The sequence below is a fragment of the Mastigoproctus giganteus genome, chromosome 3 (genome assembly GCF_048544385.1).
Source record: "Mastigoproctus giganteus isolate SK-2022 chromosome 3, ASM4854438v1, whole genome shotgun sequence".
Lineage (NCBI taxonomy): Eukaryota > Metazoa > Arthropoda > Arachnida > Uropygi > Thelyphonidae > Mastigoproctus > Mastigoproctus giganteus.
In genome coordinates this window covers 224,266,906-224,282,948 of record NC_143577.1, presented here as the reverse complement: position 1 = coordinate 224,282,948, position 16,043 = coordinate 224,266,906, and the positions used below count along the sequence as shown (strand labels likewise).

The 16,043-nt window shown below is 37.4% G+C and overlaps 1 protein-coding gene across 2 annotated transcripts in view; it reads right to left on the bottom strand.

Annotated features, from left to right (window-relative positions):
* Positions 1-16,043, bottom strand: part of mahj (LisH and WD40 domain-containing protein mahjong) — a 305,108-nt gene that overhangs the window by 93,151 nt on the left and 195,914 nt on the right. For both annotated transcript variants that reach the window (XM_090369657.1, XM_090369658.1), the window contains exon 24: positions 8,212-8,418. In XM_090369657.1, coding sequence (XP_090225783.1) covers positions 8,212-8,418 — 207 coding nt within the window. The remainder of the gene's footprint in view (positions 1-8,211; positions 8,419-16,043) is intronic.

The window sequence follows — 16,043 nt, the reverse complement described above, 5'->3', positions numbered from 1 at the left end:
ATTTCCAGTCTGTTGTATCAAGTATTAAATAGGTAACATTGGCTACTCACCTAGTATACAGGGTGATTCACTACCAATGCAACAAACTTGCAGGAGGTGTAGGGGACACAAAGATGAATCGGAATCACATAGCATTTTTTTTTTGGTTTTTTTTTTTTTTTTTTAGGAGCATTAGCAACTAAGGCCATATTGCTCCGGGATATGCGGTGGTCATTTCCTGACCTTTCCGCATCCTCCGTATTTGGTGGTGACGGGCTCGAACCCCGGTCTAATCAAGAAGTGTGTGCTGCGCACTGCTGCTCCTTCCCACCTGGCTATGGAGGCGCCTTCACATAGCATTGCAGGGTCCGAAATGCCTACGTCATGCGGTAGAGGACGTTGAACGAGAGGTCGCATGAACAGCGATCTCGCTGGAAGTCAGCATTTGCAAACCGGTTCCCGAGGCAGTAGGATGGACGAGTATTCAAACATTGAACTGGCCGACATGCACCTTGCGTATGGAGCTGCGGACTATAATGGGTGCGCCGCTCTGCGCTTGTACCAGGAACGTTTCCCACACAGGCGTGCTCCTCATCATACGATTTTCGCACGTGTGCACAAAAGGTTACGTGAGACTGGTTGTTTCACGAGAGGTACCATGAATCGAGAGCGAACGACGAGGATGTCGACAATGAGAATGTCCTATGTCTTGCAGAAGGCAATTCGAGTACGAGTACTCGAGCGATAGGCCAACGATTGGGTATTTACTAATCCACTGCATGGAGGATACTGTCAACAAACCAAATGAGTTCATACTATCTGCAAAGCGTCCAATCATTGGAGCCTGCGGATTATCCACTCCGGAGGACTTTTGCTACTTGGTTTCCTCAACAGAGTGCGGCAGACAGCGCATTTGCTGTGTCCGTATTGTTCACGGATGAGGCAAGTTTCACAAGAGAGGGAACCTTCAATCAACATAACGCCCATTTGTGGGTTTTGGAGAACCCCCATGGTACACAAACACGTGCAACTCAATGTCGTTTCTCTGTCAATGTTTGGGCCGGCATTGTTGGAGACCACCTCACTGGACCGTACCTTCTGCCCCCTCGTCTGGACGGTAGGGCATACTTGATCTTTCTACAGGAAGTCCTGGCCGAACTTATTGAAGAAACACATGTTCCTCAGTCATTGCGCCACTCAATGTGGTTCCAGCATGATGGGGCTCCCCCACATTACACCAATGACATCCGCCAACACCTAAACGTTACATTTGGACAGCATTGTACAGGTCGTGGTGGTCCGGTTCATTGGCCTGCTAGATCGCCGGACCTATCATGCCTGGACTTCTTCTGCTGGGGTCAAATGAAGACATTAGTGTATGAGACCCCCGTTGATTCAATTGAAGACCTCGTCACTCGCATCTCTGTAGCTGCCGGGGAGATTCGAGACACGCCAGGAATCTTCCAGAACATTAGGGATTCCATGCAGCGGCACTGTGAAGCCTGTGTGACTGCTTCTGGTCGAACTTTCGAACACCTTCTGTAGCATGGCTTTTTGCCAATGTAAAACTTGTCATTAAAATGATTTCTGTTACACTAACGAGTTGCTGTTTCTGTTCTTTTTCTTTGCTTCTTTGTTCATGCGACCTCCCGCATGACGAAAGCATTTCGGACCCTGCAATGCTATGTGATTCCAATTCGTCTTTGTGCCCCCTACACCTCCTGCAAGTTTGTCGCACTGGTAGTGAATCACCCTGTATATTGAGTGGCAGCTTTATTAGGTGGCACTTATCCTTTTCACAAAATGGAGCACTTCTTTGATAATAACATCATGTGTTCATACCATGCAATATAAAGAAGCAGGCAGATAGAAGATGTGTGCGTTCACTGTAAGAATAGGCAAGACAAAAAATTTAAGTGACTTTGAATAGGACATGTTAGTCAGTGCCAGATATATTGGTATAAGTATCTCAAAAACTTTAACCCTGCTGAAGTTTCCACATATTACTGTGTCTTGGGTGTTTCAAGATAGGTCCAATAACCAAATATCTAGCCAATGGTAAACCTGTGGCCGGAAGCAGCTCACTGATGTGAGATGTCAGCAGAGGCTGGTAATCCTTACACAGGGTAACAGAAAGCCTACAGTCAATCAAATAGGAACCGAGTACAACAATTGCAACCAAAGAGTATGCACAATTCATCGTATCTTATCAAAAATAAAGATATTGCAACTGACCACCAAATCTGGTTCCACTTCTCTCAGCAATAAAGGTAAGGTTACTGTGGACTCAGGAACACCAATAATGGACAGTGGAGGACAAGAAAACATTGGCTGATGTGAAGAATCCCAGTTTCTACTGTTTCTTACTGATGAGAGGGTCAGAACATGGCAAAAACAGCATGAATCCATGGAGTTATCCTACCAGGTTCAGCAATGCAGGTTGGTGAACCTGCATTGCTGAACCTGGTGGTGGTGGCGGCAGTGTGATAGTGTGGAAAGTGTTTTACCGGAGCACAATGGTCCCCTTGGTAACTGTGGAACATTTTGATGACACAGGTTATCTGGAAATTACTTCTGATCATCCCTTCATGACTGTAGTGTATCCTCCCAACAAGATGATGCACCAACGGACATGGTCAACTCAGCAACAAAAATTATTTTGAAAAGAAAATTATGTACATATTTTCATTTAGGTTATTATAAAATTTATTAATGGAAATTTTTTAAGTCAAATATATCAGTGCAATATGTTATTTATTAAGAACACACGTGTTTATTAGAAGAGAATTTATTGCATAGTTAAGTATATATCTTTGAATTTTTTAACAATCCTAAAACTTTAATAAGAGCACCAGCAAATCCAGAATCGCACACTGCAATAATTATACATGAGGAGTATTCCTGTTATGAGTACAGTCTGACAAATTTTGAGCATTTTCTTCTAGCAGATTCAAGAAGAGACCAGTCTGACCTGCAGCACATCCTGGTATTTGGTAGGGAATATCACTCAACGTGGAGTGAACATATGAAGGAATTATTAATGGCTGGCACTTTTTTGCTCTCTTCTCTTTTTCCTCCAATTTTCGTCATACTAGCTGGAAAAGATGGAGGTGCAGTTTTTCCTATATTGTTTCATTTGCTGCCAGATAAAAGAGCTGAAACATAAAATTATTTAACATATACACGAACTTTGGCATAAATGTGGATTACAAACTTGCAAACCATCTCAAGCTATTCATGCAGTTTTTCCAGACTAAACATTAATGGTTGCTTATTTCACTTAATTAAAAATCTTCAGAAACACTTGGCATTATGCCTCTTCTAGAAGATACAATATAGATGTCAACTTTGCATTACATTCAAAAATGATCACGTCTATTGCATTTGTTCCCCAAGAAGACTATTCATGCAATTACCAGTGTAGAAAATTATTTACCAGAAGAGTTTGAACCAATTTTAAAATGGTTTTACCAATACGTAGATAGGATGTCTCAGAAACAATGGTACTAGAGCTGCACCAACATTTCCCTCTAATATTTGGTCCACATATCAATGAACATTAAGTGAAAGCAACAGAACAAACAATTTTGCTGAAACTTGCCATCACAAACTACAGTTCACTTTTGGTAGTAGTATTGCTCACCCTACTTTGTGAATTATTACAGATAAATTAAGGAAAATTGAAATAACTTACAATATATATTTTGAAAGAATTACTGCCGGTCATGAACGTTCATGGAAACAAACATGCTATGAAGAAGTTGACTGCAGAAATTTAAATAAGATCAACAACTATAATCGGCAAAATATTATAGAATATCTTCGTGGTATATCCTGCAACTACAATATGGATTAAAAAAGTAAAGTATTTGTAGTTTTATAGTTTATTTTCCAGGATTATTAAAAAAATTCAAAGATGTATACTTAATAAATTAAGCTAAAATAGGATATTTGCCAATAGCATGGCAACCAGTAGAGTGAAAATGAACTCAACCAAATAAAATAACAAAATAACAATAACAGAAAAATATAAGGGGAGGGATAAAGAAGAAGAGGGTAGTGTTGAAGTAATGTTCCTAAAATAATTTAGAAATAAGCCAATTAAAAGAAATTTAGCGGCATCCCCTAGTAGGCACCTGTTTCCGAATTATGTGAAATCTTACTACGATGGAAACGTGGACTAACAACATTACATGACCAAATAAACTGAAAATAATAATTAATAAAATGAAATAAAATAGACTGATCATTTAAATTAATTTTAAAATATATATTTTGATTACTTTTATCTCTCTATTTAGTTTTTTGGATTAATTGGATTATATTTACATGGGGGTAGCGTGACGATGTGCTAACACTGCATTTGTACTACCATCTATAGCCTAATTTGTTTCTATATATATTTTCAGTTCAACTATTATTTTGTCAGTGGTGTGGTTTGGCCATGCGAGTACTAGGCTTTCTGCTTTATTATTTTTCGCTGTATAAGGACCACCACTATGCAAATCTATTGCATCGGCGGTTTGATCTTAGCATCATTCCATTGTTGCATGGATTTGTTTAGCGTTTGAAATGCAGTGATTTCCTGACTATTATTGACCTAGTGGTCCTCTGTCAAGATGGGGCATAATGGTCAGTCTATTTTATTTAATTTTATTAATTATTATTTTCAGTTTATTTGGTCATATAATGTTGTTAGTCCACGTTTCCATCGTAGTGAGTTTTCACATAATTCAGAAACGAATTATGTGAAACTACTAGGGGGTGCTGCTAAATTTTTTTTAATTGGCTTATTTCTAAATTATTTTAGGAACTTTGCTTCAACTACCCTCTTCTTTTTTAACCCCCCCCCCCCTATATTTTTCTGTTATTGTTATTTTGTTATTTTATTTGATTGAGTTCATTTTCACTCTACTGGTTTCCATGCTACTGGCAAATATCCTATTTTAGCTGATTATAAGCAACATGTAGTGGATTGTGCTTTCTGCTGCCACTGATGTTAGTTTTTCTACTATTTTTTCTTATTTATTGATTTTAATTAATTTTAAAATATATATTTTGATTACTTTTATCTCTCTAATTTTTGGCTTAATAAATTAAGTATACATCTTTGCAATAAATTCTCTTCTAATAAACAGGTGTGTTCTTAATAAATAACATATTGCGCTAATACATTTGACTTAACAAATTTCGATTAATAAATTCATAATAACCCTAAATGAAAACATGTACATAATTTTCTTTTAAAAATAATTTTTGTTGCTGAGTTTACTGTCGCCGAGTTGTCGCATACCCTGCACCAATGCCACAATTGTACAGAACTGATTCCAGAAATATGAGTGAATTCAAACTATTGTGGTGGCCTCCCATTCACCAGATCTCAATCCAATTGACCACCTGTGAGATGAGGAAGAACAAGTTTGTTGGAGCAAAGATTTGCAACTATCCAATAAGCAACAACTGTGGGAAGCAAATGAGTCAACATAGGCCAGCATCCCTGTGCTACACTTTTTAAAATGAATGGGTCCAGGTCCGTGTCATAATGAACCTAGGCTGTTATGAAGGCTAAAGAGATATCTATCCACTAATTAGATTGGTATACCTAATAATATTATCATTCAGTGTATAATTTAAATACCTACGTATAATTTAATAGGCATTTAGCTATTATTTTAAAATAAGTGATTTTTTGTTTTTCCAAGTTTACTGTACAATTACTATAGTATATATGATATACAATATCCCATCACAGCTGTACAGCTAGGGGTTTTACAAATTACAAAAAAAAAAAAAAAAAAAAAAAAAAATTACAATTTCTACAAGAATAGCCCCTTCTATTTTTGTTCTCTTCCATAAAGTGTTTCAGATTGTCATCTAGGCCTTGCACTGCCTGAAATCTGTCTACAATAAGGTTTCATTTTCATAACTAAAACCAGAAGTGAAGTGTTAATTCCAAGAAATCCAATCATACCTGATATTTTCTTGCACTCCATTCTTCACGTGGGCTGAAGTCAGCAATTCATGTTTACTTGTACAAACCACATTTTAAACTAATAAAATGCAGGGAACACACAAATGGCAATGGCATAGAATGGTCTCAACTCTGATTGTAAATACAAACAAGACTCATATTTTTCTTCTGTTGGATTTAATTTAGTATTAATTTTCAAATTCTTGACCAGATATTGTGTACTTGGCTATCAAATAAAGAAGTTAACACATCACATCAACAATTAAGATGATTTTGTCTGTTTCTCACCTGAACATTAAATAGGATAATATTCTTTACTGTATTTAAATATCAAGCAGTAAGACTAGTGTAAAAGTAATGATTTTTACTCAAAACTAAAAACTGGGTTATAAATAAATATATATATATATATATATTTTGGTTTAATATAAACAATCCAAAACAATAGAAATCCAATCATACAAGGGGAAAATGGTAAGTGCAAATAGCACTTACCTTTTCCCCTCGTATTACAATAATGCTAATACAGGCAGTTCTTGCTTTACAAATTCCTGGGTTTACGAGTTTTTTTCCCCAAGTATCAAGTATCAACAAAATCGAAAATATGAACATTAACTGCAAAAAATGAATGTTAAACATTCATAAATACCGCATTCCAAACCACGTGCACCTGAGACCGACTAACTCAACCACGGAGTGAAAAAAGCCCATTAAAGCTATACAATACAGTGTACCCCGCTTTACAATATTAATCAGTTCCAGAGACACCATCATATCATTAAAATACTGTAATGTGAACCCAATAACACATTGTTTTTTGGTAATTCATTTCAAGATCTCAGAAGTTAAAATTTTCGCTGTATAACTAAGCTATTTATTTCTCTAAAATGTAATTTTTAAAGTCACGAGTGTAACCTTAAAGCCATATAAAAGGTCGTGAGCGTGGTTTGTAAATTGTATTAGTTACAAATAATTAAAATTCACTACACTTTCATCGTTATCATATGTTCTGTTATAAGAATTTTAAACGCCTTTGTTTAAATGCACATTTCTGGAGGTCACGACCATAAAACAATAAAAACAATTTGCACTTTCCGGTTTATTGGGCTTTTCTGTTACTGCAAGCAATTATAAACGGGTAGTAAACTTGAACTTCTTGCATTTGTAAAAATACCGATAGCCAGAATTGTGTGGTTTTTTTTGTTATTATGGTGAAATGTGTTTCCCCTTTACTGAAATCTTCAATTGTATAAAAAACAAATTTTCAGAATCTTCTCTTCATTCCTTTTTTTTAAAGCTATGTAAACTTGTTACTCCTCGCGAATCATGTTAGTTGCAATTTGTGTGTTCCATTAAAAAATGCTTATGCATGCAATCGTGAAATTTATAATTAAAAGAGAAGCTTATCTTGGAAACAAACACCTCTTGAAACATTTCTGAAGACTCCTTGTGCAACAAATCAATGAGTGCCAAGCCAATAATGAGTGATCAATGACTGTGCATTTAGTCGATGATCATGAAGAATAAACATTCTTTAACATTTGTAAGTCAAATAATTTCTTTATTATTATAATTTGCTTGATTTTACAGGCTGTTTTCATTTCTTCTGATAAACCAATCATTGTTTAAACATAAACTAATTAGCTAACTAATTTCATTGTTGAGAACGTAACCCCTATTTTTAACCTTATGTCTATGGGAAATAAATTCCCGCTTTACGAGCACGCGCTAGGAACGAATTAACTCGTAAAGTCGAGAATTGTAGCATTAGCATTAGTAGAGGCATTTGATGCAAGAAAGCAAGCTTATGCAGCATCAGCCAAAAAAAAAAAAAAACCCACTTCCACTTCACCCCTCTGTTCGTTCAAAATACCTGTCCAGCTGAGCCTTAAACTTATTTAGGCTATCAACCTCCACCACAAGGGATGGAAGTCTGTTCCACCAACCAACCACCCGCTGGCTAAAGGCAAATTTCCGCACGTCTATCCTACATCTGTCTTTCCTCAATTTGAATTTATGCCCTCTCAGGTGATTTTTCTGAGCTAGAGGAAGAATCCCATCAGCATTGAGCATGCTTAAACCATTCAAGGCTTTATACACCTCTATCAGATCACCTCGCTGGTGCCTAGTCTCCAGGAAAATGTTTGTATTCACAAACATTTTCCAAAATAAACTTATGCTGGACAATTTGAATTTTTACATGCTGTTCTAATCAAAAATGCATATTAACAAGCAAGCTAGGGTAAAATAATTCTACTTACCTGAGTTCTGCTTGCAGCTAAATTAAGACGGATTGGCCCTGCTGATGAAAGTGGTGAATAATGACCATTGGCTAGTGGAGATGATGTTAAACTTGAACTAGGAAGACACGATAAGCGATCAGCTGACGGAACAGAAGGGGAATGAACTGAGGAAGACGGATGATGGGATGAAATTATTATTGGATGAGATGAAACTATTGGACGAGACTGTCAGAAAAATCAAAAAATAGGAGTACACTTTTAAAGAGGAATATAAAAAATAAAAACATAAGTGAACACATTCAATAATATAAAAAGTTTTTTGGGGGACTCCACTTTTTCATTCATGCAAATGCATAGTTAACATACTAAAATTCAGTTCCTTTAAAAAAAAAAAAAAAAAGCTCTTCCGGCATTAGTTATGATCTATACAGATTCTGTTCTGTGTTATTATAACAGATTAATAATTTTTCACAATAAAACATAAGCGATCACTTCAATAATAATAACATAGGTTAACAAGTATTTTTCATTGGAAAAAAAAACAAGTGGACTGGGCAGATCTCTGAATACTGATTCCAAATCTGTTTCTGTTTTAGATTTTGTGATGAGACCAATTACATGAACATGACGAGACTGATTCTACCACTCATATACCTTTTCTGCCAACCTAAATCAATATAGTTACTGTTTATTTATTATTATTATTGTTTATACATTCATCATGTCTATGTAATTATTTTAATATAACTATATATCCTTGTTATTTCATAATTTAATGATTTGATTATAAACTGTTTCAAGAAAGGCATGATAATGAATGAAACATTCATTATCATGCCTAGAAAGTGTAAACATCACTCTGACAAATCTGCTGTGTGTGACTCTTTCTTAAATAATCCCAATTTTGTGATTTAGTTAGGGAATGATAGATATTTAGAAAAATTTCCATACTTTGGCTGTCCTCTAGGTGACCAGAATAAGGCATGGACATCACACGTTATTTGTACCATTTGTTTGAATGGATTACATGACTGGTTAAACAAAAATAAAAAGTCAATGCTGTTAGCTATACCCATGATATGGAGGGAGACAAAAGATCACTATATTCTCTGCTAAAAATAAGCATAAAGTTGTTTATCTGAACCTGGATTCAGTGATGAGACTAATTCCTCACAATGACAGTATGCCAATTCCATACTTCCATAGCATGGACTAGATTCTTCAGAAGATGAAATGGAATGAATCAATGATGATTTGATTGGAGGAGACCTGCGAACTTCAGCTGACCTGAGCACACCTGACAAAGAGACATTAGAGCAGGAGCTGTTTACTCAAGATGAGCTGATGACCTCATTAGAAATCTAGCCCTCTCCAAAGATAAAGACAAACTGCTTGCCTCAAGGCTAAAGCAGGGACATTTGGTTAAGAAAATGTCAGTGTGTCAGTGTCATGGTGTCAAAAAAGAAACCAAGTTTTAGTGACATTTTCTACAGTAAACAGTCTGCTCTGCTACTGCCATGATATCAAGGAGTTTTTAGGGAACTGTCACAAGTACACAATACATCTGAACAATATCTCTTCATCAACTCCCCATAATGAAGTTTGAAAGCTGTTCTCTTGCAAAAAAAAGGAGCTTAAAGCCATCCTTCTCCACCATCCACTCTGTTCATATAAGGAGAAAAGAACTATTCTATTGGTGTTTTAGCTGAACAGTTAGGCTCTTGGATATTACCTTTAAAATTGTGTTTTCAGCCATCCCCCTCTATTCTGAGGGTGCCCTCCAACTCACAGACATTTGGTGAGTTCCTCATGTAATTTTGGTGACTGACTGTTGACCAGAAGGTTGCTAAGTTGTAAGTTATTTTTGAAAAACTTCAAAAATGGAATTTCTGCCCATTGTTTCTCTATGGTATTTATATACTGTATTCAGTGAACATGGCTACTCTCTAAGACAGCATTTATTTCAGCCATTAATATCAAAAAACTTTTTGATATTGGTCCTTCCCTCTGGGGTTGATCTTATTTATAGAACAATTTTGATGACACATTGAGCCATTGTTGCCATGCTTTCAGAGCTGGCTTTCATATGCATCACACATTTCTTACTGGTGGAAACATTTTTTTTTTTTTTAGACTTTGGTAAGATGCTCAAGCACTTATCTTTTATTATAGCAGCTATTTCTTCATTGAATTCTACTTTCTAGGCAATTTCTATGTGTGCAAGGATTTTTCTTCATTACCCTTTGATGGGAAATCCTCTCATTGGCTGGCCGAACAATGTAACACAGCTGTCTGGTGGACTTTAAGAATATTGCTGATATTACATATAAAATACAGTATACTGTATATATATAATTAGCATTAGCATTACTAGAGGCATATGATGCAAGAAAGCAAGATTATTTAGCATTAGCAAAAAAAAAAAAAAAAACCCTTCCCATTTCACCCATCCATTCACACTCCAAAAGTTTGTCTAGTTCAGCCTTGAATTTATTTAAGCTGTCACTTCCACAATGACAGATGGAAGTTTGTAGTAGTGTTAGAAGTGGCATGTGGTTGTTCCAGCAATCAACCACCCGCTGGCTGAAGGCAAATTTCTGCACATTTATTCTACAACCGTCTTTCCTCAATTTGAATTTATGCCCTCTCAGGTGAGGAATCTGAGCATAAGGAAGAATCCCATCAGCAATGAGCTTGCTCAAACCATTCAAGGTCTTGTACATCTCAATCAGATCACCTCGCAGGTGCCTAGTCTCCAGATGCTGCAATTTGCAGAAGTTAAGCCTACTTTCGTAACAGCAACCCTTTGTTCAACTCACAAATTTTGTTGTGCTTCTCTGTACTCATTCTAGTAGCTCAACATCTTTCTTAAAATGAGGCCTCCAGACCCGTATGCAGTGCTCAAGGTGTGTCCTGACCATTGCCTGCCTTATACAAGGGGATAACCTCCTCCTTATCCCTGCTAAAAAAAAAAAAAATTCCTATATATCATTGGCAAAACCCCATGAGATAATCGTGCAGGAGTCTGCAGAACTTAGAAAACTTCATATCTAACTGCACAATTATCCCCAGATCTTTTTCATTCTCCACTACCCTGAGTGTAGTACTTTACTCTGGGATTACTGCTACCCACATGCAGTAGCATTTTTTTTTTTTTTTTTTTGAATTGTGCTTTTTATTTATTATTACTCCAAAACAGCCGAAGCCTTACAGAGGAGGAATTTGACCGTAGAAATATAGAATCCTTCTATTTACAATCTATACACAATGTCAGGTATCAATATACAATTTCAAATATACAAAGTCAATTTACAACATATACAATGCATATCATGCGTTCCAGACCATTTGCATTTTAGCAAAGCTGTGGTAACAGAGAAATTAGTATTTCTAAGCATTATGTTGTTTTCTTTTCTTGATTGTTCACATCAATTAGTTGAATTAATTGCTTTGTGTTATTAATCTTAATTGTTATCCCAAATTTTTTTTTTTTTTTTTTTTTTATACAATTGTTATTACTTAACTTAGTTCCTTGAAGAAAAAGAAACAAAAAAACAAAAAAAAAGGATTTTTTTTTTTTTTGTTTACTTATTAGCATTAGCATTAGTAGAGGCATTTGATGCAAGAAAGCAAGCTTATGCAGAATCAGCCAAAAAAAAAAAAAAAAAAAAAAAACCACTTCCACTTCACCCCTCTGTTCGTTCAAAATACCTGTCCAGCTGAGCCTTAAACTTATTTAGGCTATCAACCTCCACTACAAGGGATGGAAGTCTGTTCCACCAACCAACCACCCGCTGGCTAAAGGCAAATTTCCGCACGTCTATCCTACATCTGTCTTTCCTCAATTTGAATTTATGCCCTCTCAGGTGATTTTTCTGAGCTAGAGGAAGAATCCCATCAGCATTGAGCATGCTCAAACCATTCAAAGCTTTATACACCTCTATCAGATCACCTCGCTGGTGCCTAGTCTCCAGACACTGTAATTTGCAAAACTTAAGCCTTTCTTTGTAAGAGCACCCCTTTGTTCCATTCACTAATCTTGTTGCCCTTCTCTGCTCGTTCCAGCAGCTCTACATCCTTCTTGAAATGAGGTCTCCAGACCTGTATACAGTACTGAAAGTGTGGCTTGACTATTGCCTTATACAAGGGAATAATCACCTCCTTATCCCTGCTGGAAAAATTCCTGTATATCATTGACAATACTCCATGAGCTACTCTTGCAGCCCGTCTGCACTGCTCAGAGAACTTCATATCTGCCTGCACAACCACCCCCAAGTCCCTTTCATTCTCTACCACTGTCGGTGTAGTACCACAGAGTTGATACGTTGCTCTGGGGTTGCTGTTTCCCATGTGTAGTACTTTACATTTGTCAATGTTAAACTTCATTTGCCACCTCTCAGCCCATCTGCTCAACCTTTCCAGATCCTGTTGCAGCAGCATAGTGTCAGTAGTGTCCTTGACAACCCTGCCAACCTTTGTATCGTCTGCAAACTTGGACATTAAGCCCGATATACCATCATCAATATCATTTATAAATACAGAAAACAATAATGGACTCAACAATGAGCCCTGAGGGACTCCACTAATAACATTAGTCCACGATGAGCAGTGTCCATTGATTACCACTCTCTGTCTTCTCCCCCTCAACCACCCCTTTATCCATAGCAGCAATTTGCCTCCAATGTCACACTGCTCCAATTTGTGTAGTAGTCTTCCATGTGCAACAGTATCAAAAGCCTTTCTAAAATCCAAGTATATAATATCAAAGCTATTCCCTGCATCCAGTTCTTTTGTGACTGCATCATAGTATCCAATCAAATTGGTCAAGCAAGACTTCCCCTTAACAAAACCGTGCTGTGTCCGAGCTATAACTGAAGTCTTGTCTAAATGATCCTGCAGTGCTTCTTTAACCAGTGCCTCCATTAATTTTCCTGGAACAGAAGTTAAGCTCACAGGTCTATAATTACTTGTGTCAGCCTTTGATCCTCCTTTGTGAATTGGGGTCACATTTGCACATTTCCAGTCTATGGGTACCTCCCCTGAGTCCAAGGAAGCTCTCATAATTATGGCTAAGGGTTTGCTTACTTCCTTTGCTGCCTCCTTTAATATAACTGGATAGATCCCATCCACCCCGGGTGCCTTTCTTGTGTTTATCTTCAACAGTTTCTCCTCCACTTTACTCCCAGTTATTTCAAGATTCTGTAGCTTACTGCTAGAGTTGAATACACCTCTGGCATTCCCCTCGCTAAATAACTCCTCATGTGTGAATGTCGATGCAAAATATTCTTTAGTTTGTTAGCTACCTGAGCAGGATCATCAACAGTTGACCCATCAATATCAAGTGGACCAATCTGATTCATCCCCTTCCTTCTAGAGTTTACATAAGTAAAGAACTCTTTGCTGCTTTTCTTTGCATCCCTTGTCAAGGATTTCTCGTAATCTGCCTTCGCCTGCCTAACCTCTTTTGTAACTTGGTTGCATATCAACTTTTATCTATCATAGGCTTCTGTGTCATGTGTTAATTTGTAAGTATCCCATGCATTTTTCTTCTCTGCCATATGCCTCATTAGTTCATCTGACATCCATTTTGGCCTAAATCTTGAACAATATTTCTTAGTTGGTATGTAAAGCCTAGTAGTTTCCAAGATAAGTTCTTTGAATGATTCCCATTTTGAATTTGCTGTTGGTAACATCATCAGTTGGTCCCGCTGTATAGAATTTAAATACTGTCTCAGTCCATCGTAGTCGCCTTTACGGAAGCAATAACCCTTCCCTTTACCCCTAATGGTAGTTACCTCTTTGAGTAAATCCCACTTCAGCATACTGTGATCACTGCCACCTAGTGGTTCATTTATCTGCAGATTCTTAATGCATGAAGAATCACTGCTGATAATCAAATCAAGAGTATTACTCCCTCTAGTTGCCTCCCGAACATGCTGATGAAGAAAACAATCATCCAATAAATCCACAAAAGCCTTGCTAGTGTGTGAGTGACCAACCCACAAATTCCAGTCAATATCTGGGAAATTAAAATCCCCCATTATAAGACTCTCTGATTTACTGGCCCACTCTATTTCCCTGTACAGTTTCTTATTATACTCATCAGAGTCATTAGGCCTATAGCACACTCCTACTCTCAATTTTGATCTCCCAATGCTTATGTCACACCAAACTGACTCAACACTGCACTGTCCAGCGATGTCGACTGGCTTCACTTCCTTGGTTTTTATGTGTTTCTTAACTAATAGCATAACCCCCCCCCTCCTATCCTGTCTATCCTTTCTGTAGACGTTGTACTCCCCAAATTGCAGTTCTGCATCCCTTATATCTGTGTGACACCACGTCTCTGATATCCCAACAATATCTGCCTTTGATGTTTTGAGCAATACCTCAAATTCATCAAATTTATTTACTAAACTCCTAGCATTGGTGTACACGCAAGTATACCTGCACCTGCTTCTATTCTTAGCTACCCTAACACAACCCATGTGTTTACTTGTACCGCAATGGCTCCCAGCAGTCTCTGAAATATCATGCATCTTGTTTTTCAGGCTTCTGCTCATTCTAATAGTTTTTCTAATAGTCATTCTAACAGTACTTTCATTTGTCAATGTTAAACTTCATTCACAACCCTATCAACCTTCGTATTGTCTGCAAACTTGGACATCAAGCCTGACATAACTTCATCAATATCACTGATAAAATAGAGAAAGCAACAATGTCACTGGTTCATCTGACATCCATTTAGGCCTGAACCTTGAACAGTATTTCTTAGTTGGTATGAAAAATTTGTTTGTTATTTTGGTTTTTAGGAGCATTAGCAACTAAGGCCATATTGCTCCGGGGATATGCGATGGTCATTCCCTGACCTTTCCACATCCTCCGTATTTGGTGGTCACGGGCTCGAACCCCGGTCTAATCAAGAAACATGTGCTACGCACTGCTGCACCTGCCCAACTGGCTACGGAGGCGCCAAGGTATGAAAAGTCTAGTAGTTTCCAAGATTAATTCCTTGAATGCTTCCCATTTAGAATTTTCTGTTGGTAACATCAACAGTTGGTACCACTTTACAGAATTTAAAAATTGTCTGAGACCACTGTAATCGCCTTTATGAAAGCAAAAACCCTTCCCTTTTCCCCTGATGGTAGTTACATCTTTGAGTAAATCCCACATCAGTACACTGTGATCACTGCCACCTAGTGGTTCCTTTATCTGCAGATTCTTAAGGCATAAATAATCACTGCTGATAATCAGATCAAGAGTATTACTCCCTCTGGTTGCGCCGACCGGGCTAGCCGAGTGGGTAAAGTACCTGCCCGGCAACCCAAAGGTCGCGGGTTCGATTCCCGCCTCGGGCTTGGATCAAAGTACTGCAAAAAAACCTTGGGAGGTGCAATATGGCCACAGAAGCCGATGCGCCAACAACTACCAAATCAAAAAAAAAAAAAAAAAAAAAACCCTCTGGTTGCCTCTAGAACATGTTGCTGTAGAAAACAATCATCCAATAAATCCACAAAAGTCTTGCTAATGTGTGAGTGACATTAGCAAGACTGTAGAGTTGTTCATTGTACTCTTCAGAATCATTAGGCCTATAACACACTCCTACTCTCGTTTTCCCTTTTCCAGTGCTTATGTCACACCAAACTGACTCAACACATTGCACTGTCCCATCCATATAAACTGGATGTACTACCTTGGATTTTATGTTTCTTAACTAACAGCATGACCCCTCCTCCTTTTCTATCCTGTCTGTCCTTTTTTGTACACATTGTACAAAAAGGATAGACATTGTACTCTCCAAATTCCAAATCTGCATTCCTTATCTCTGTGTGACACGTCTCCGATCTGCC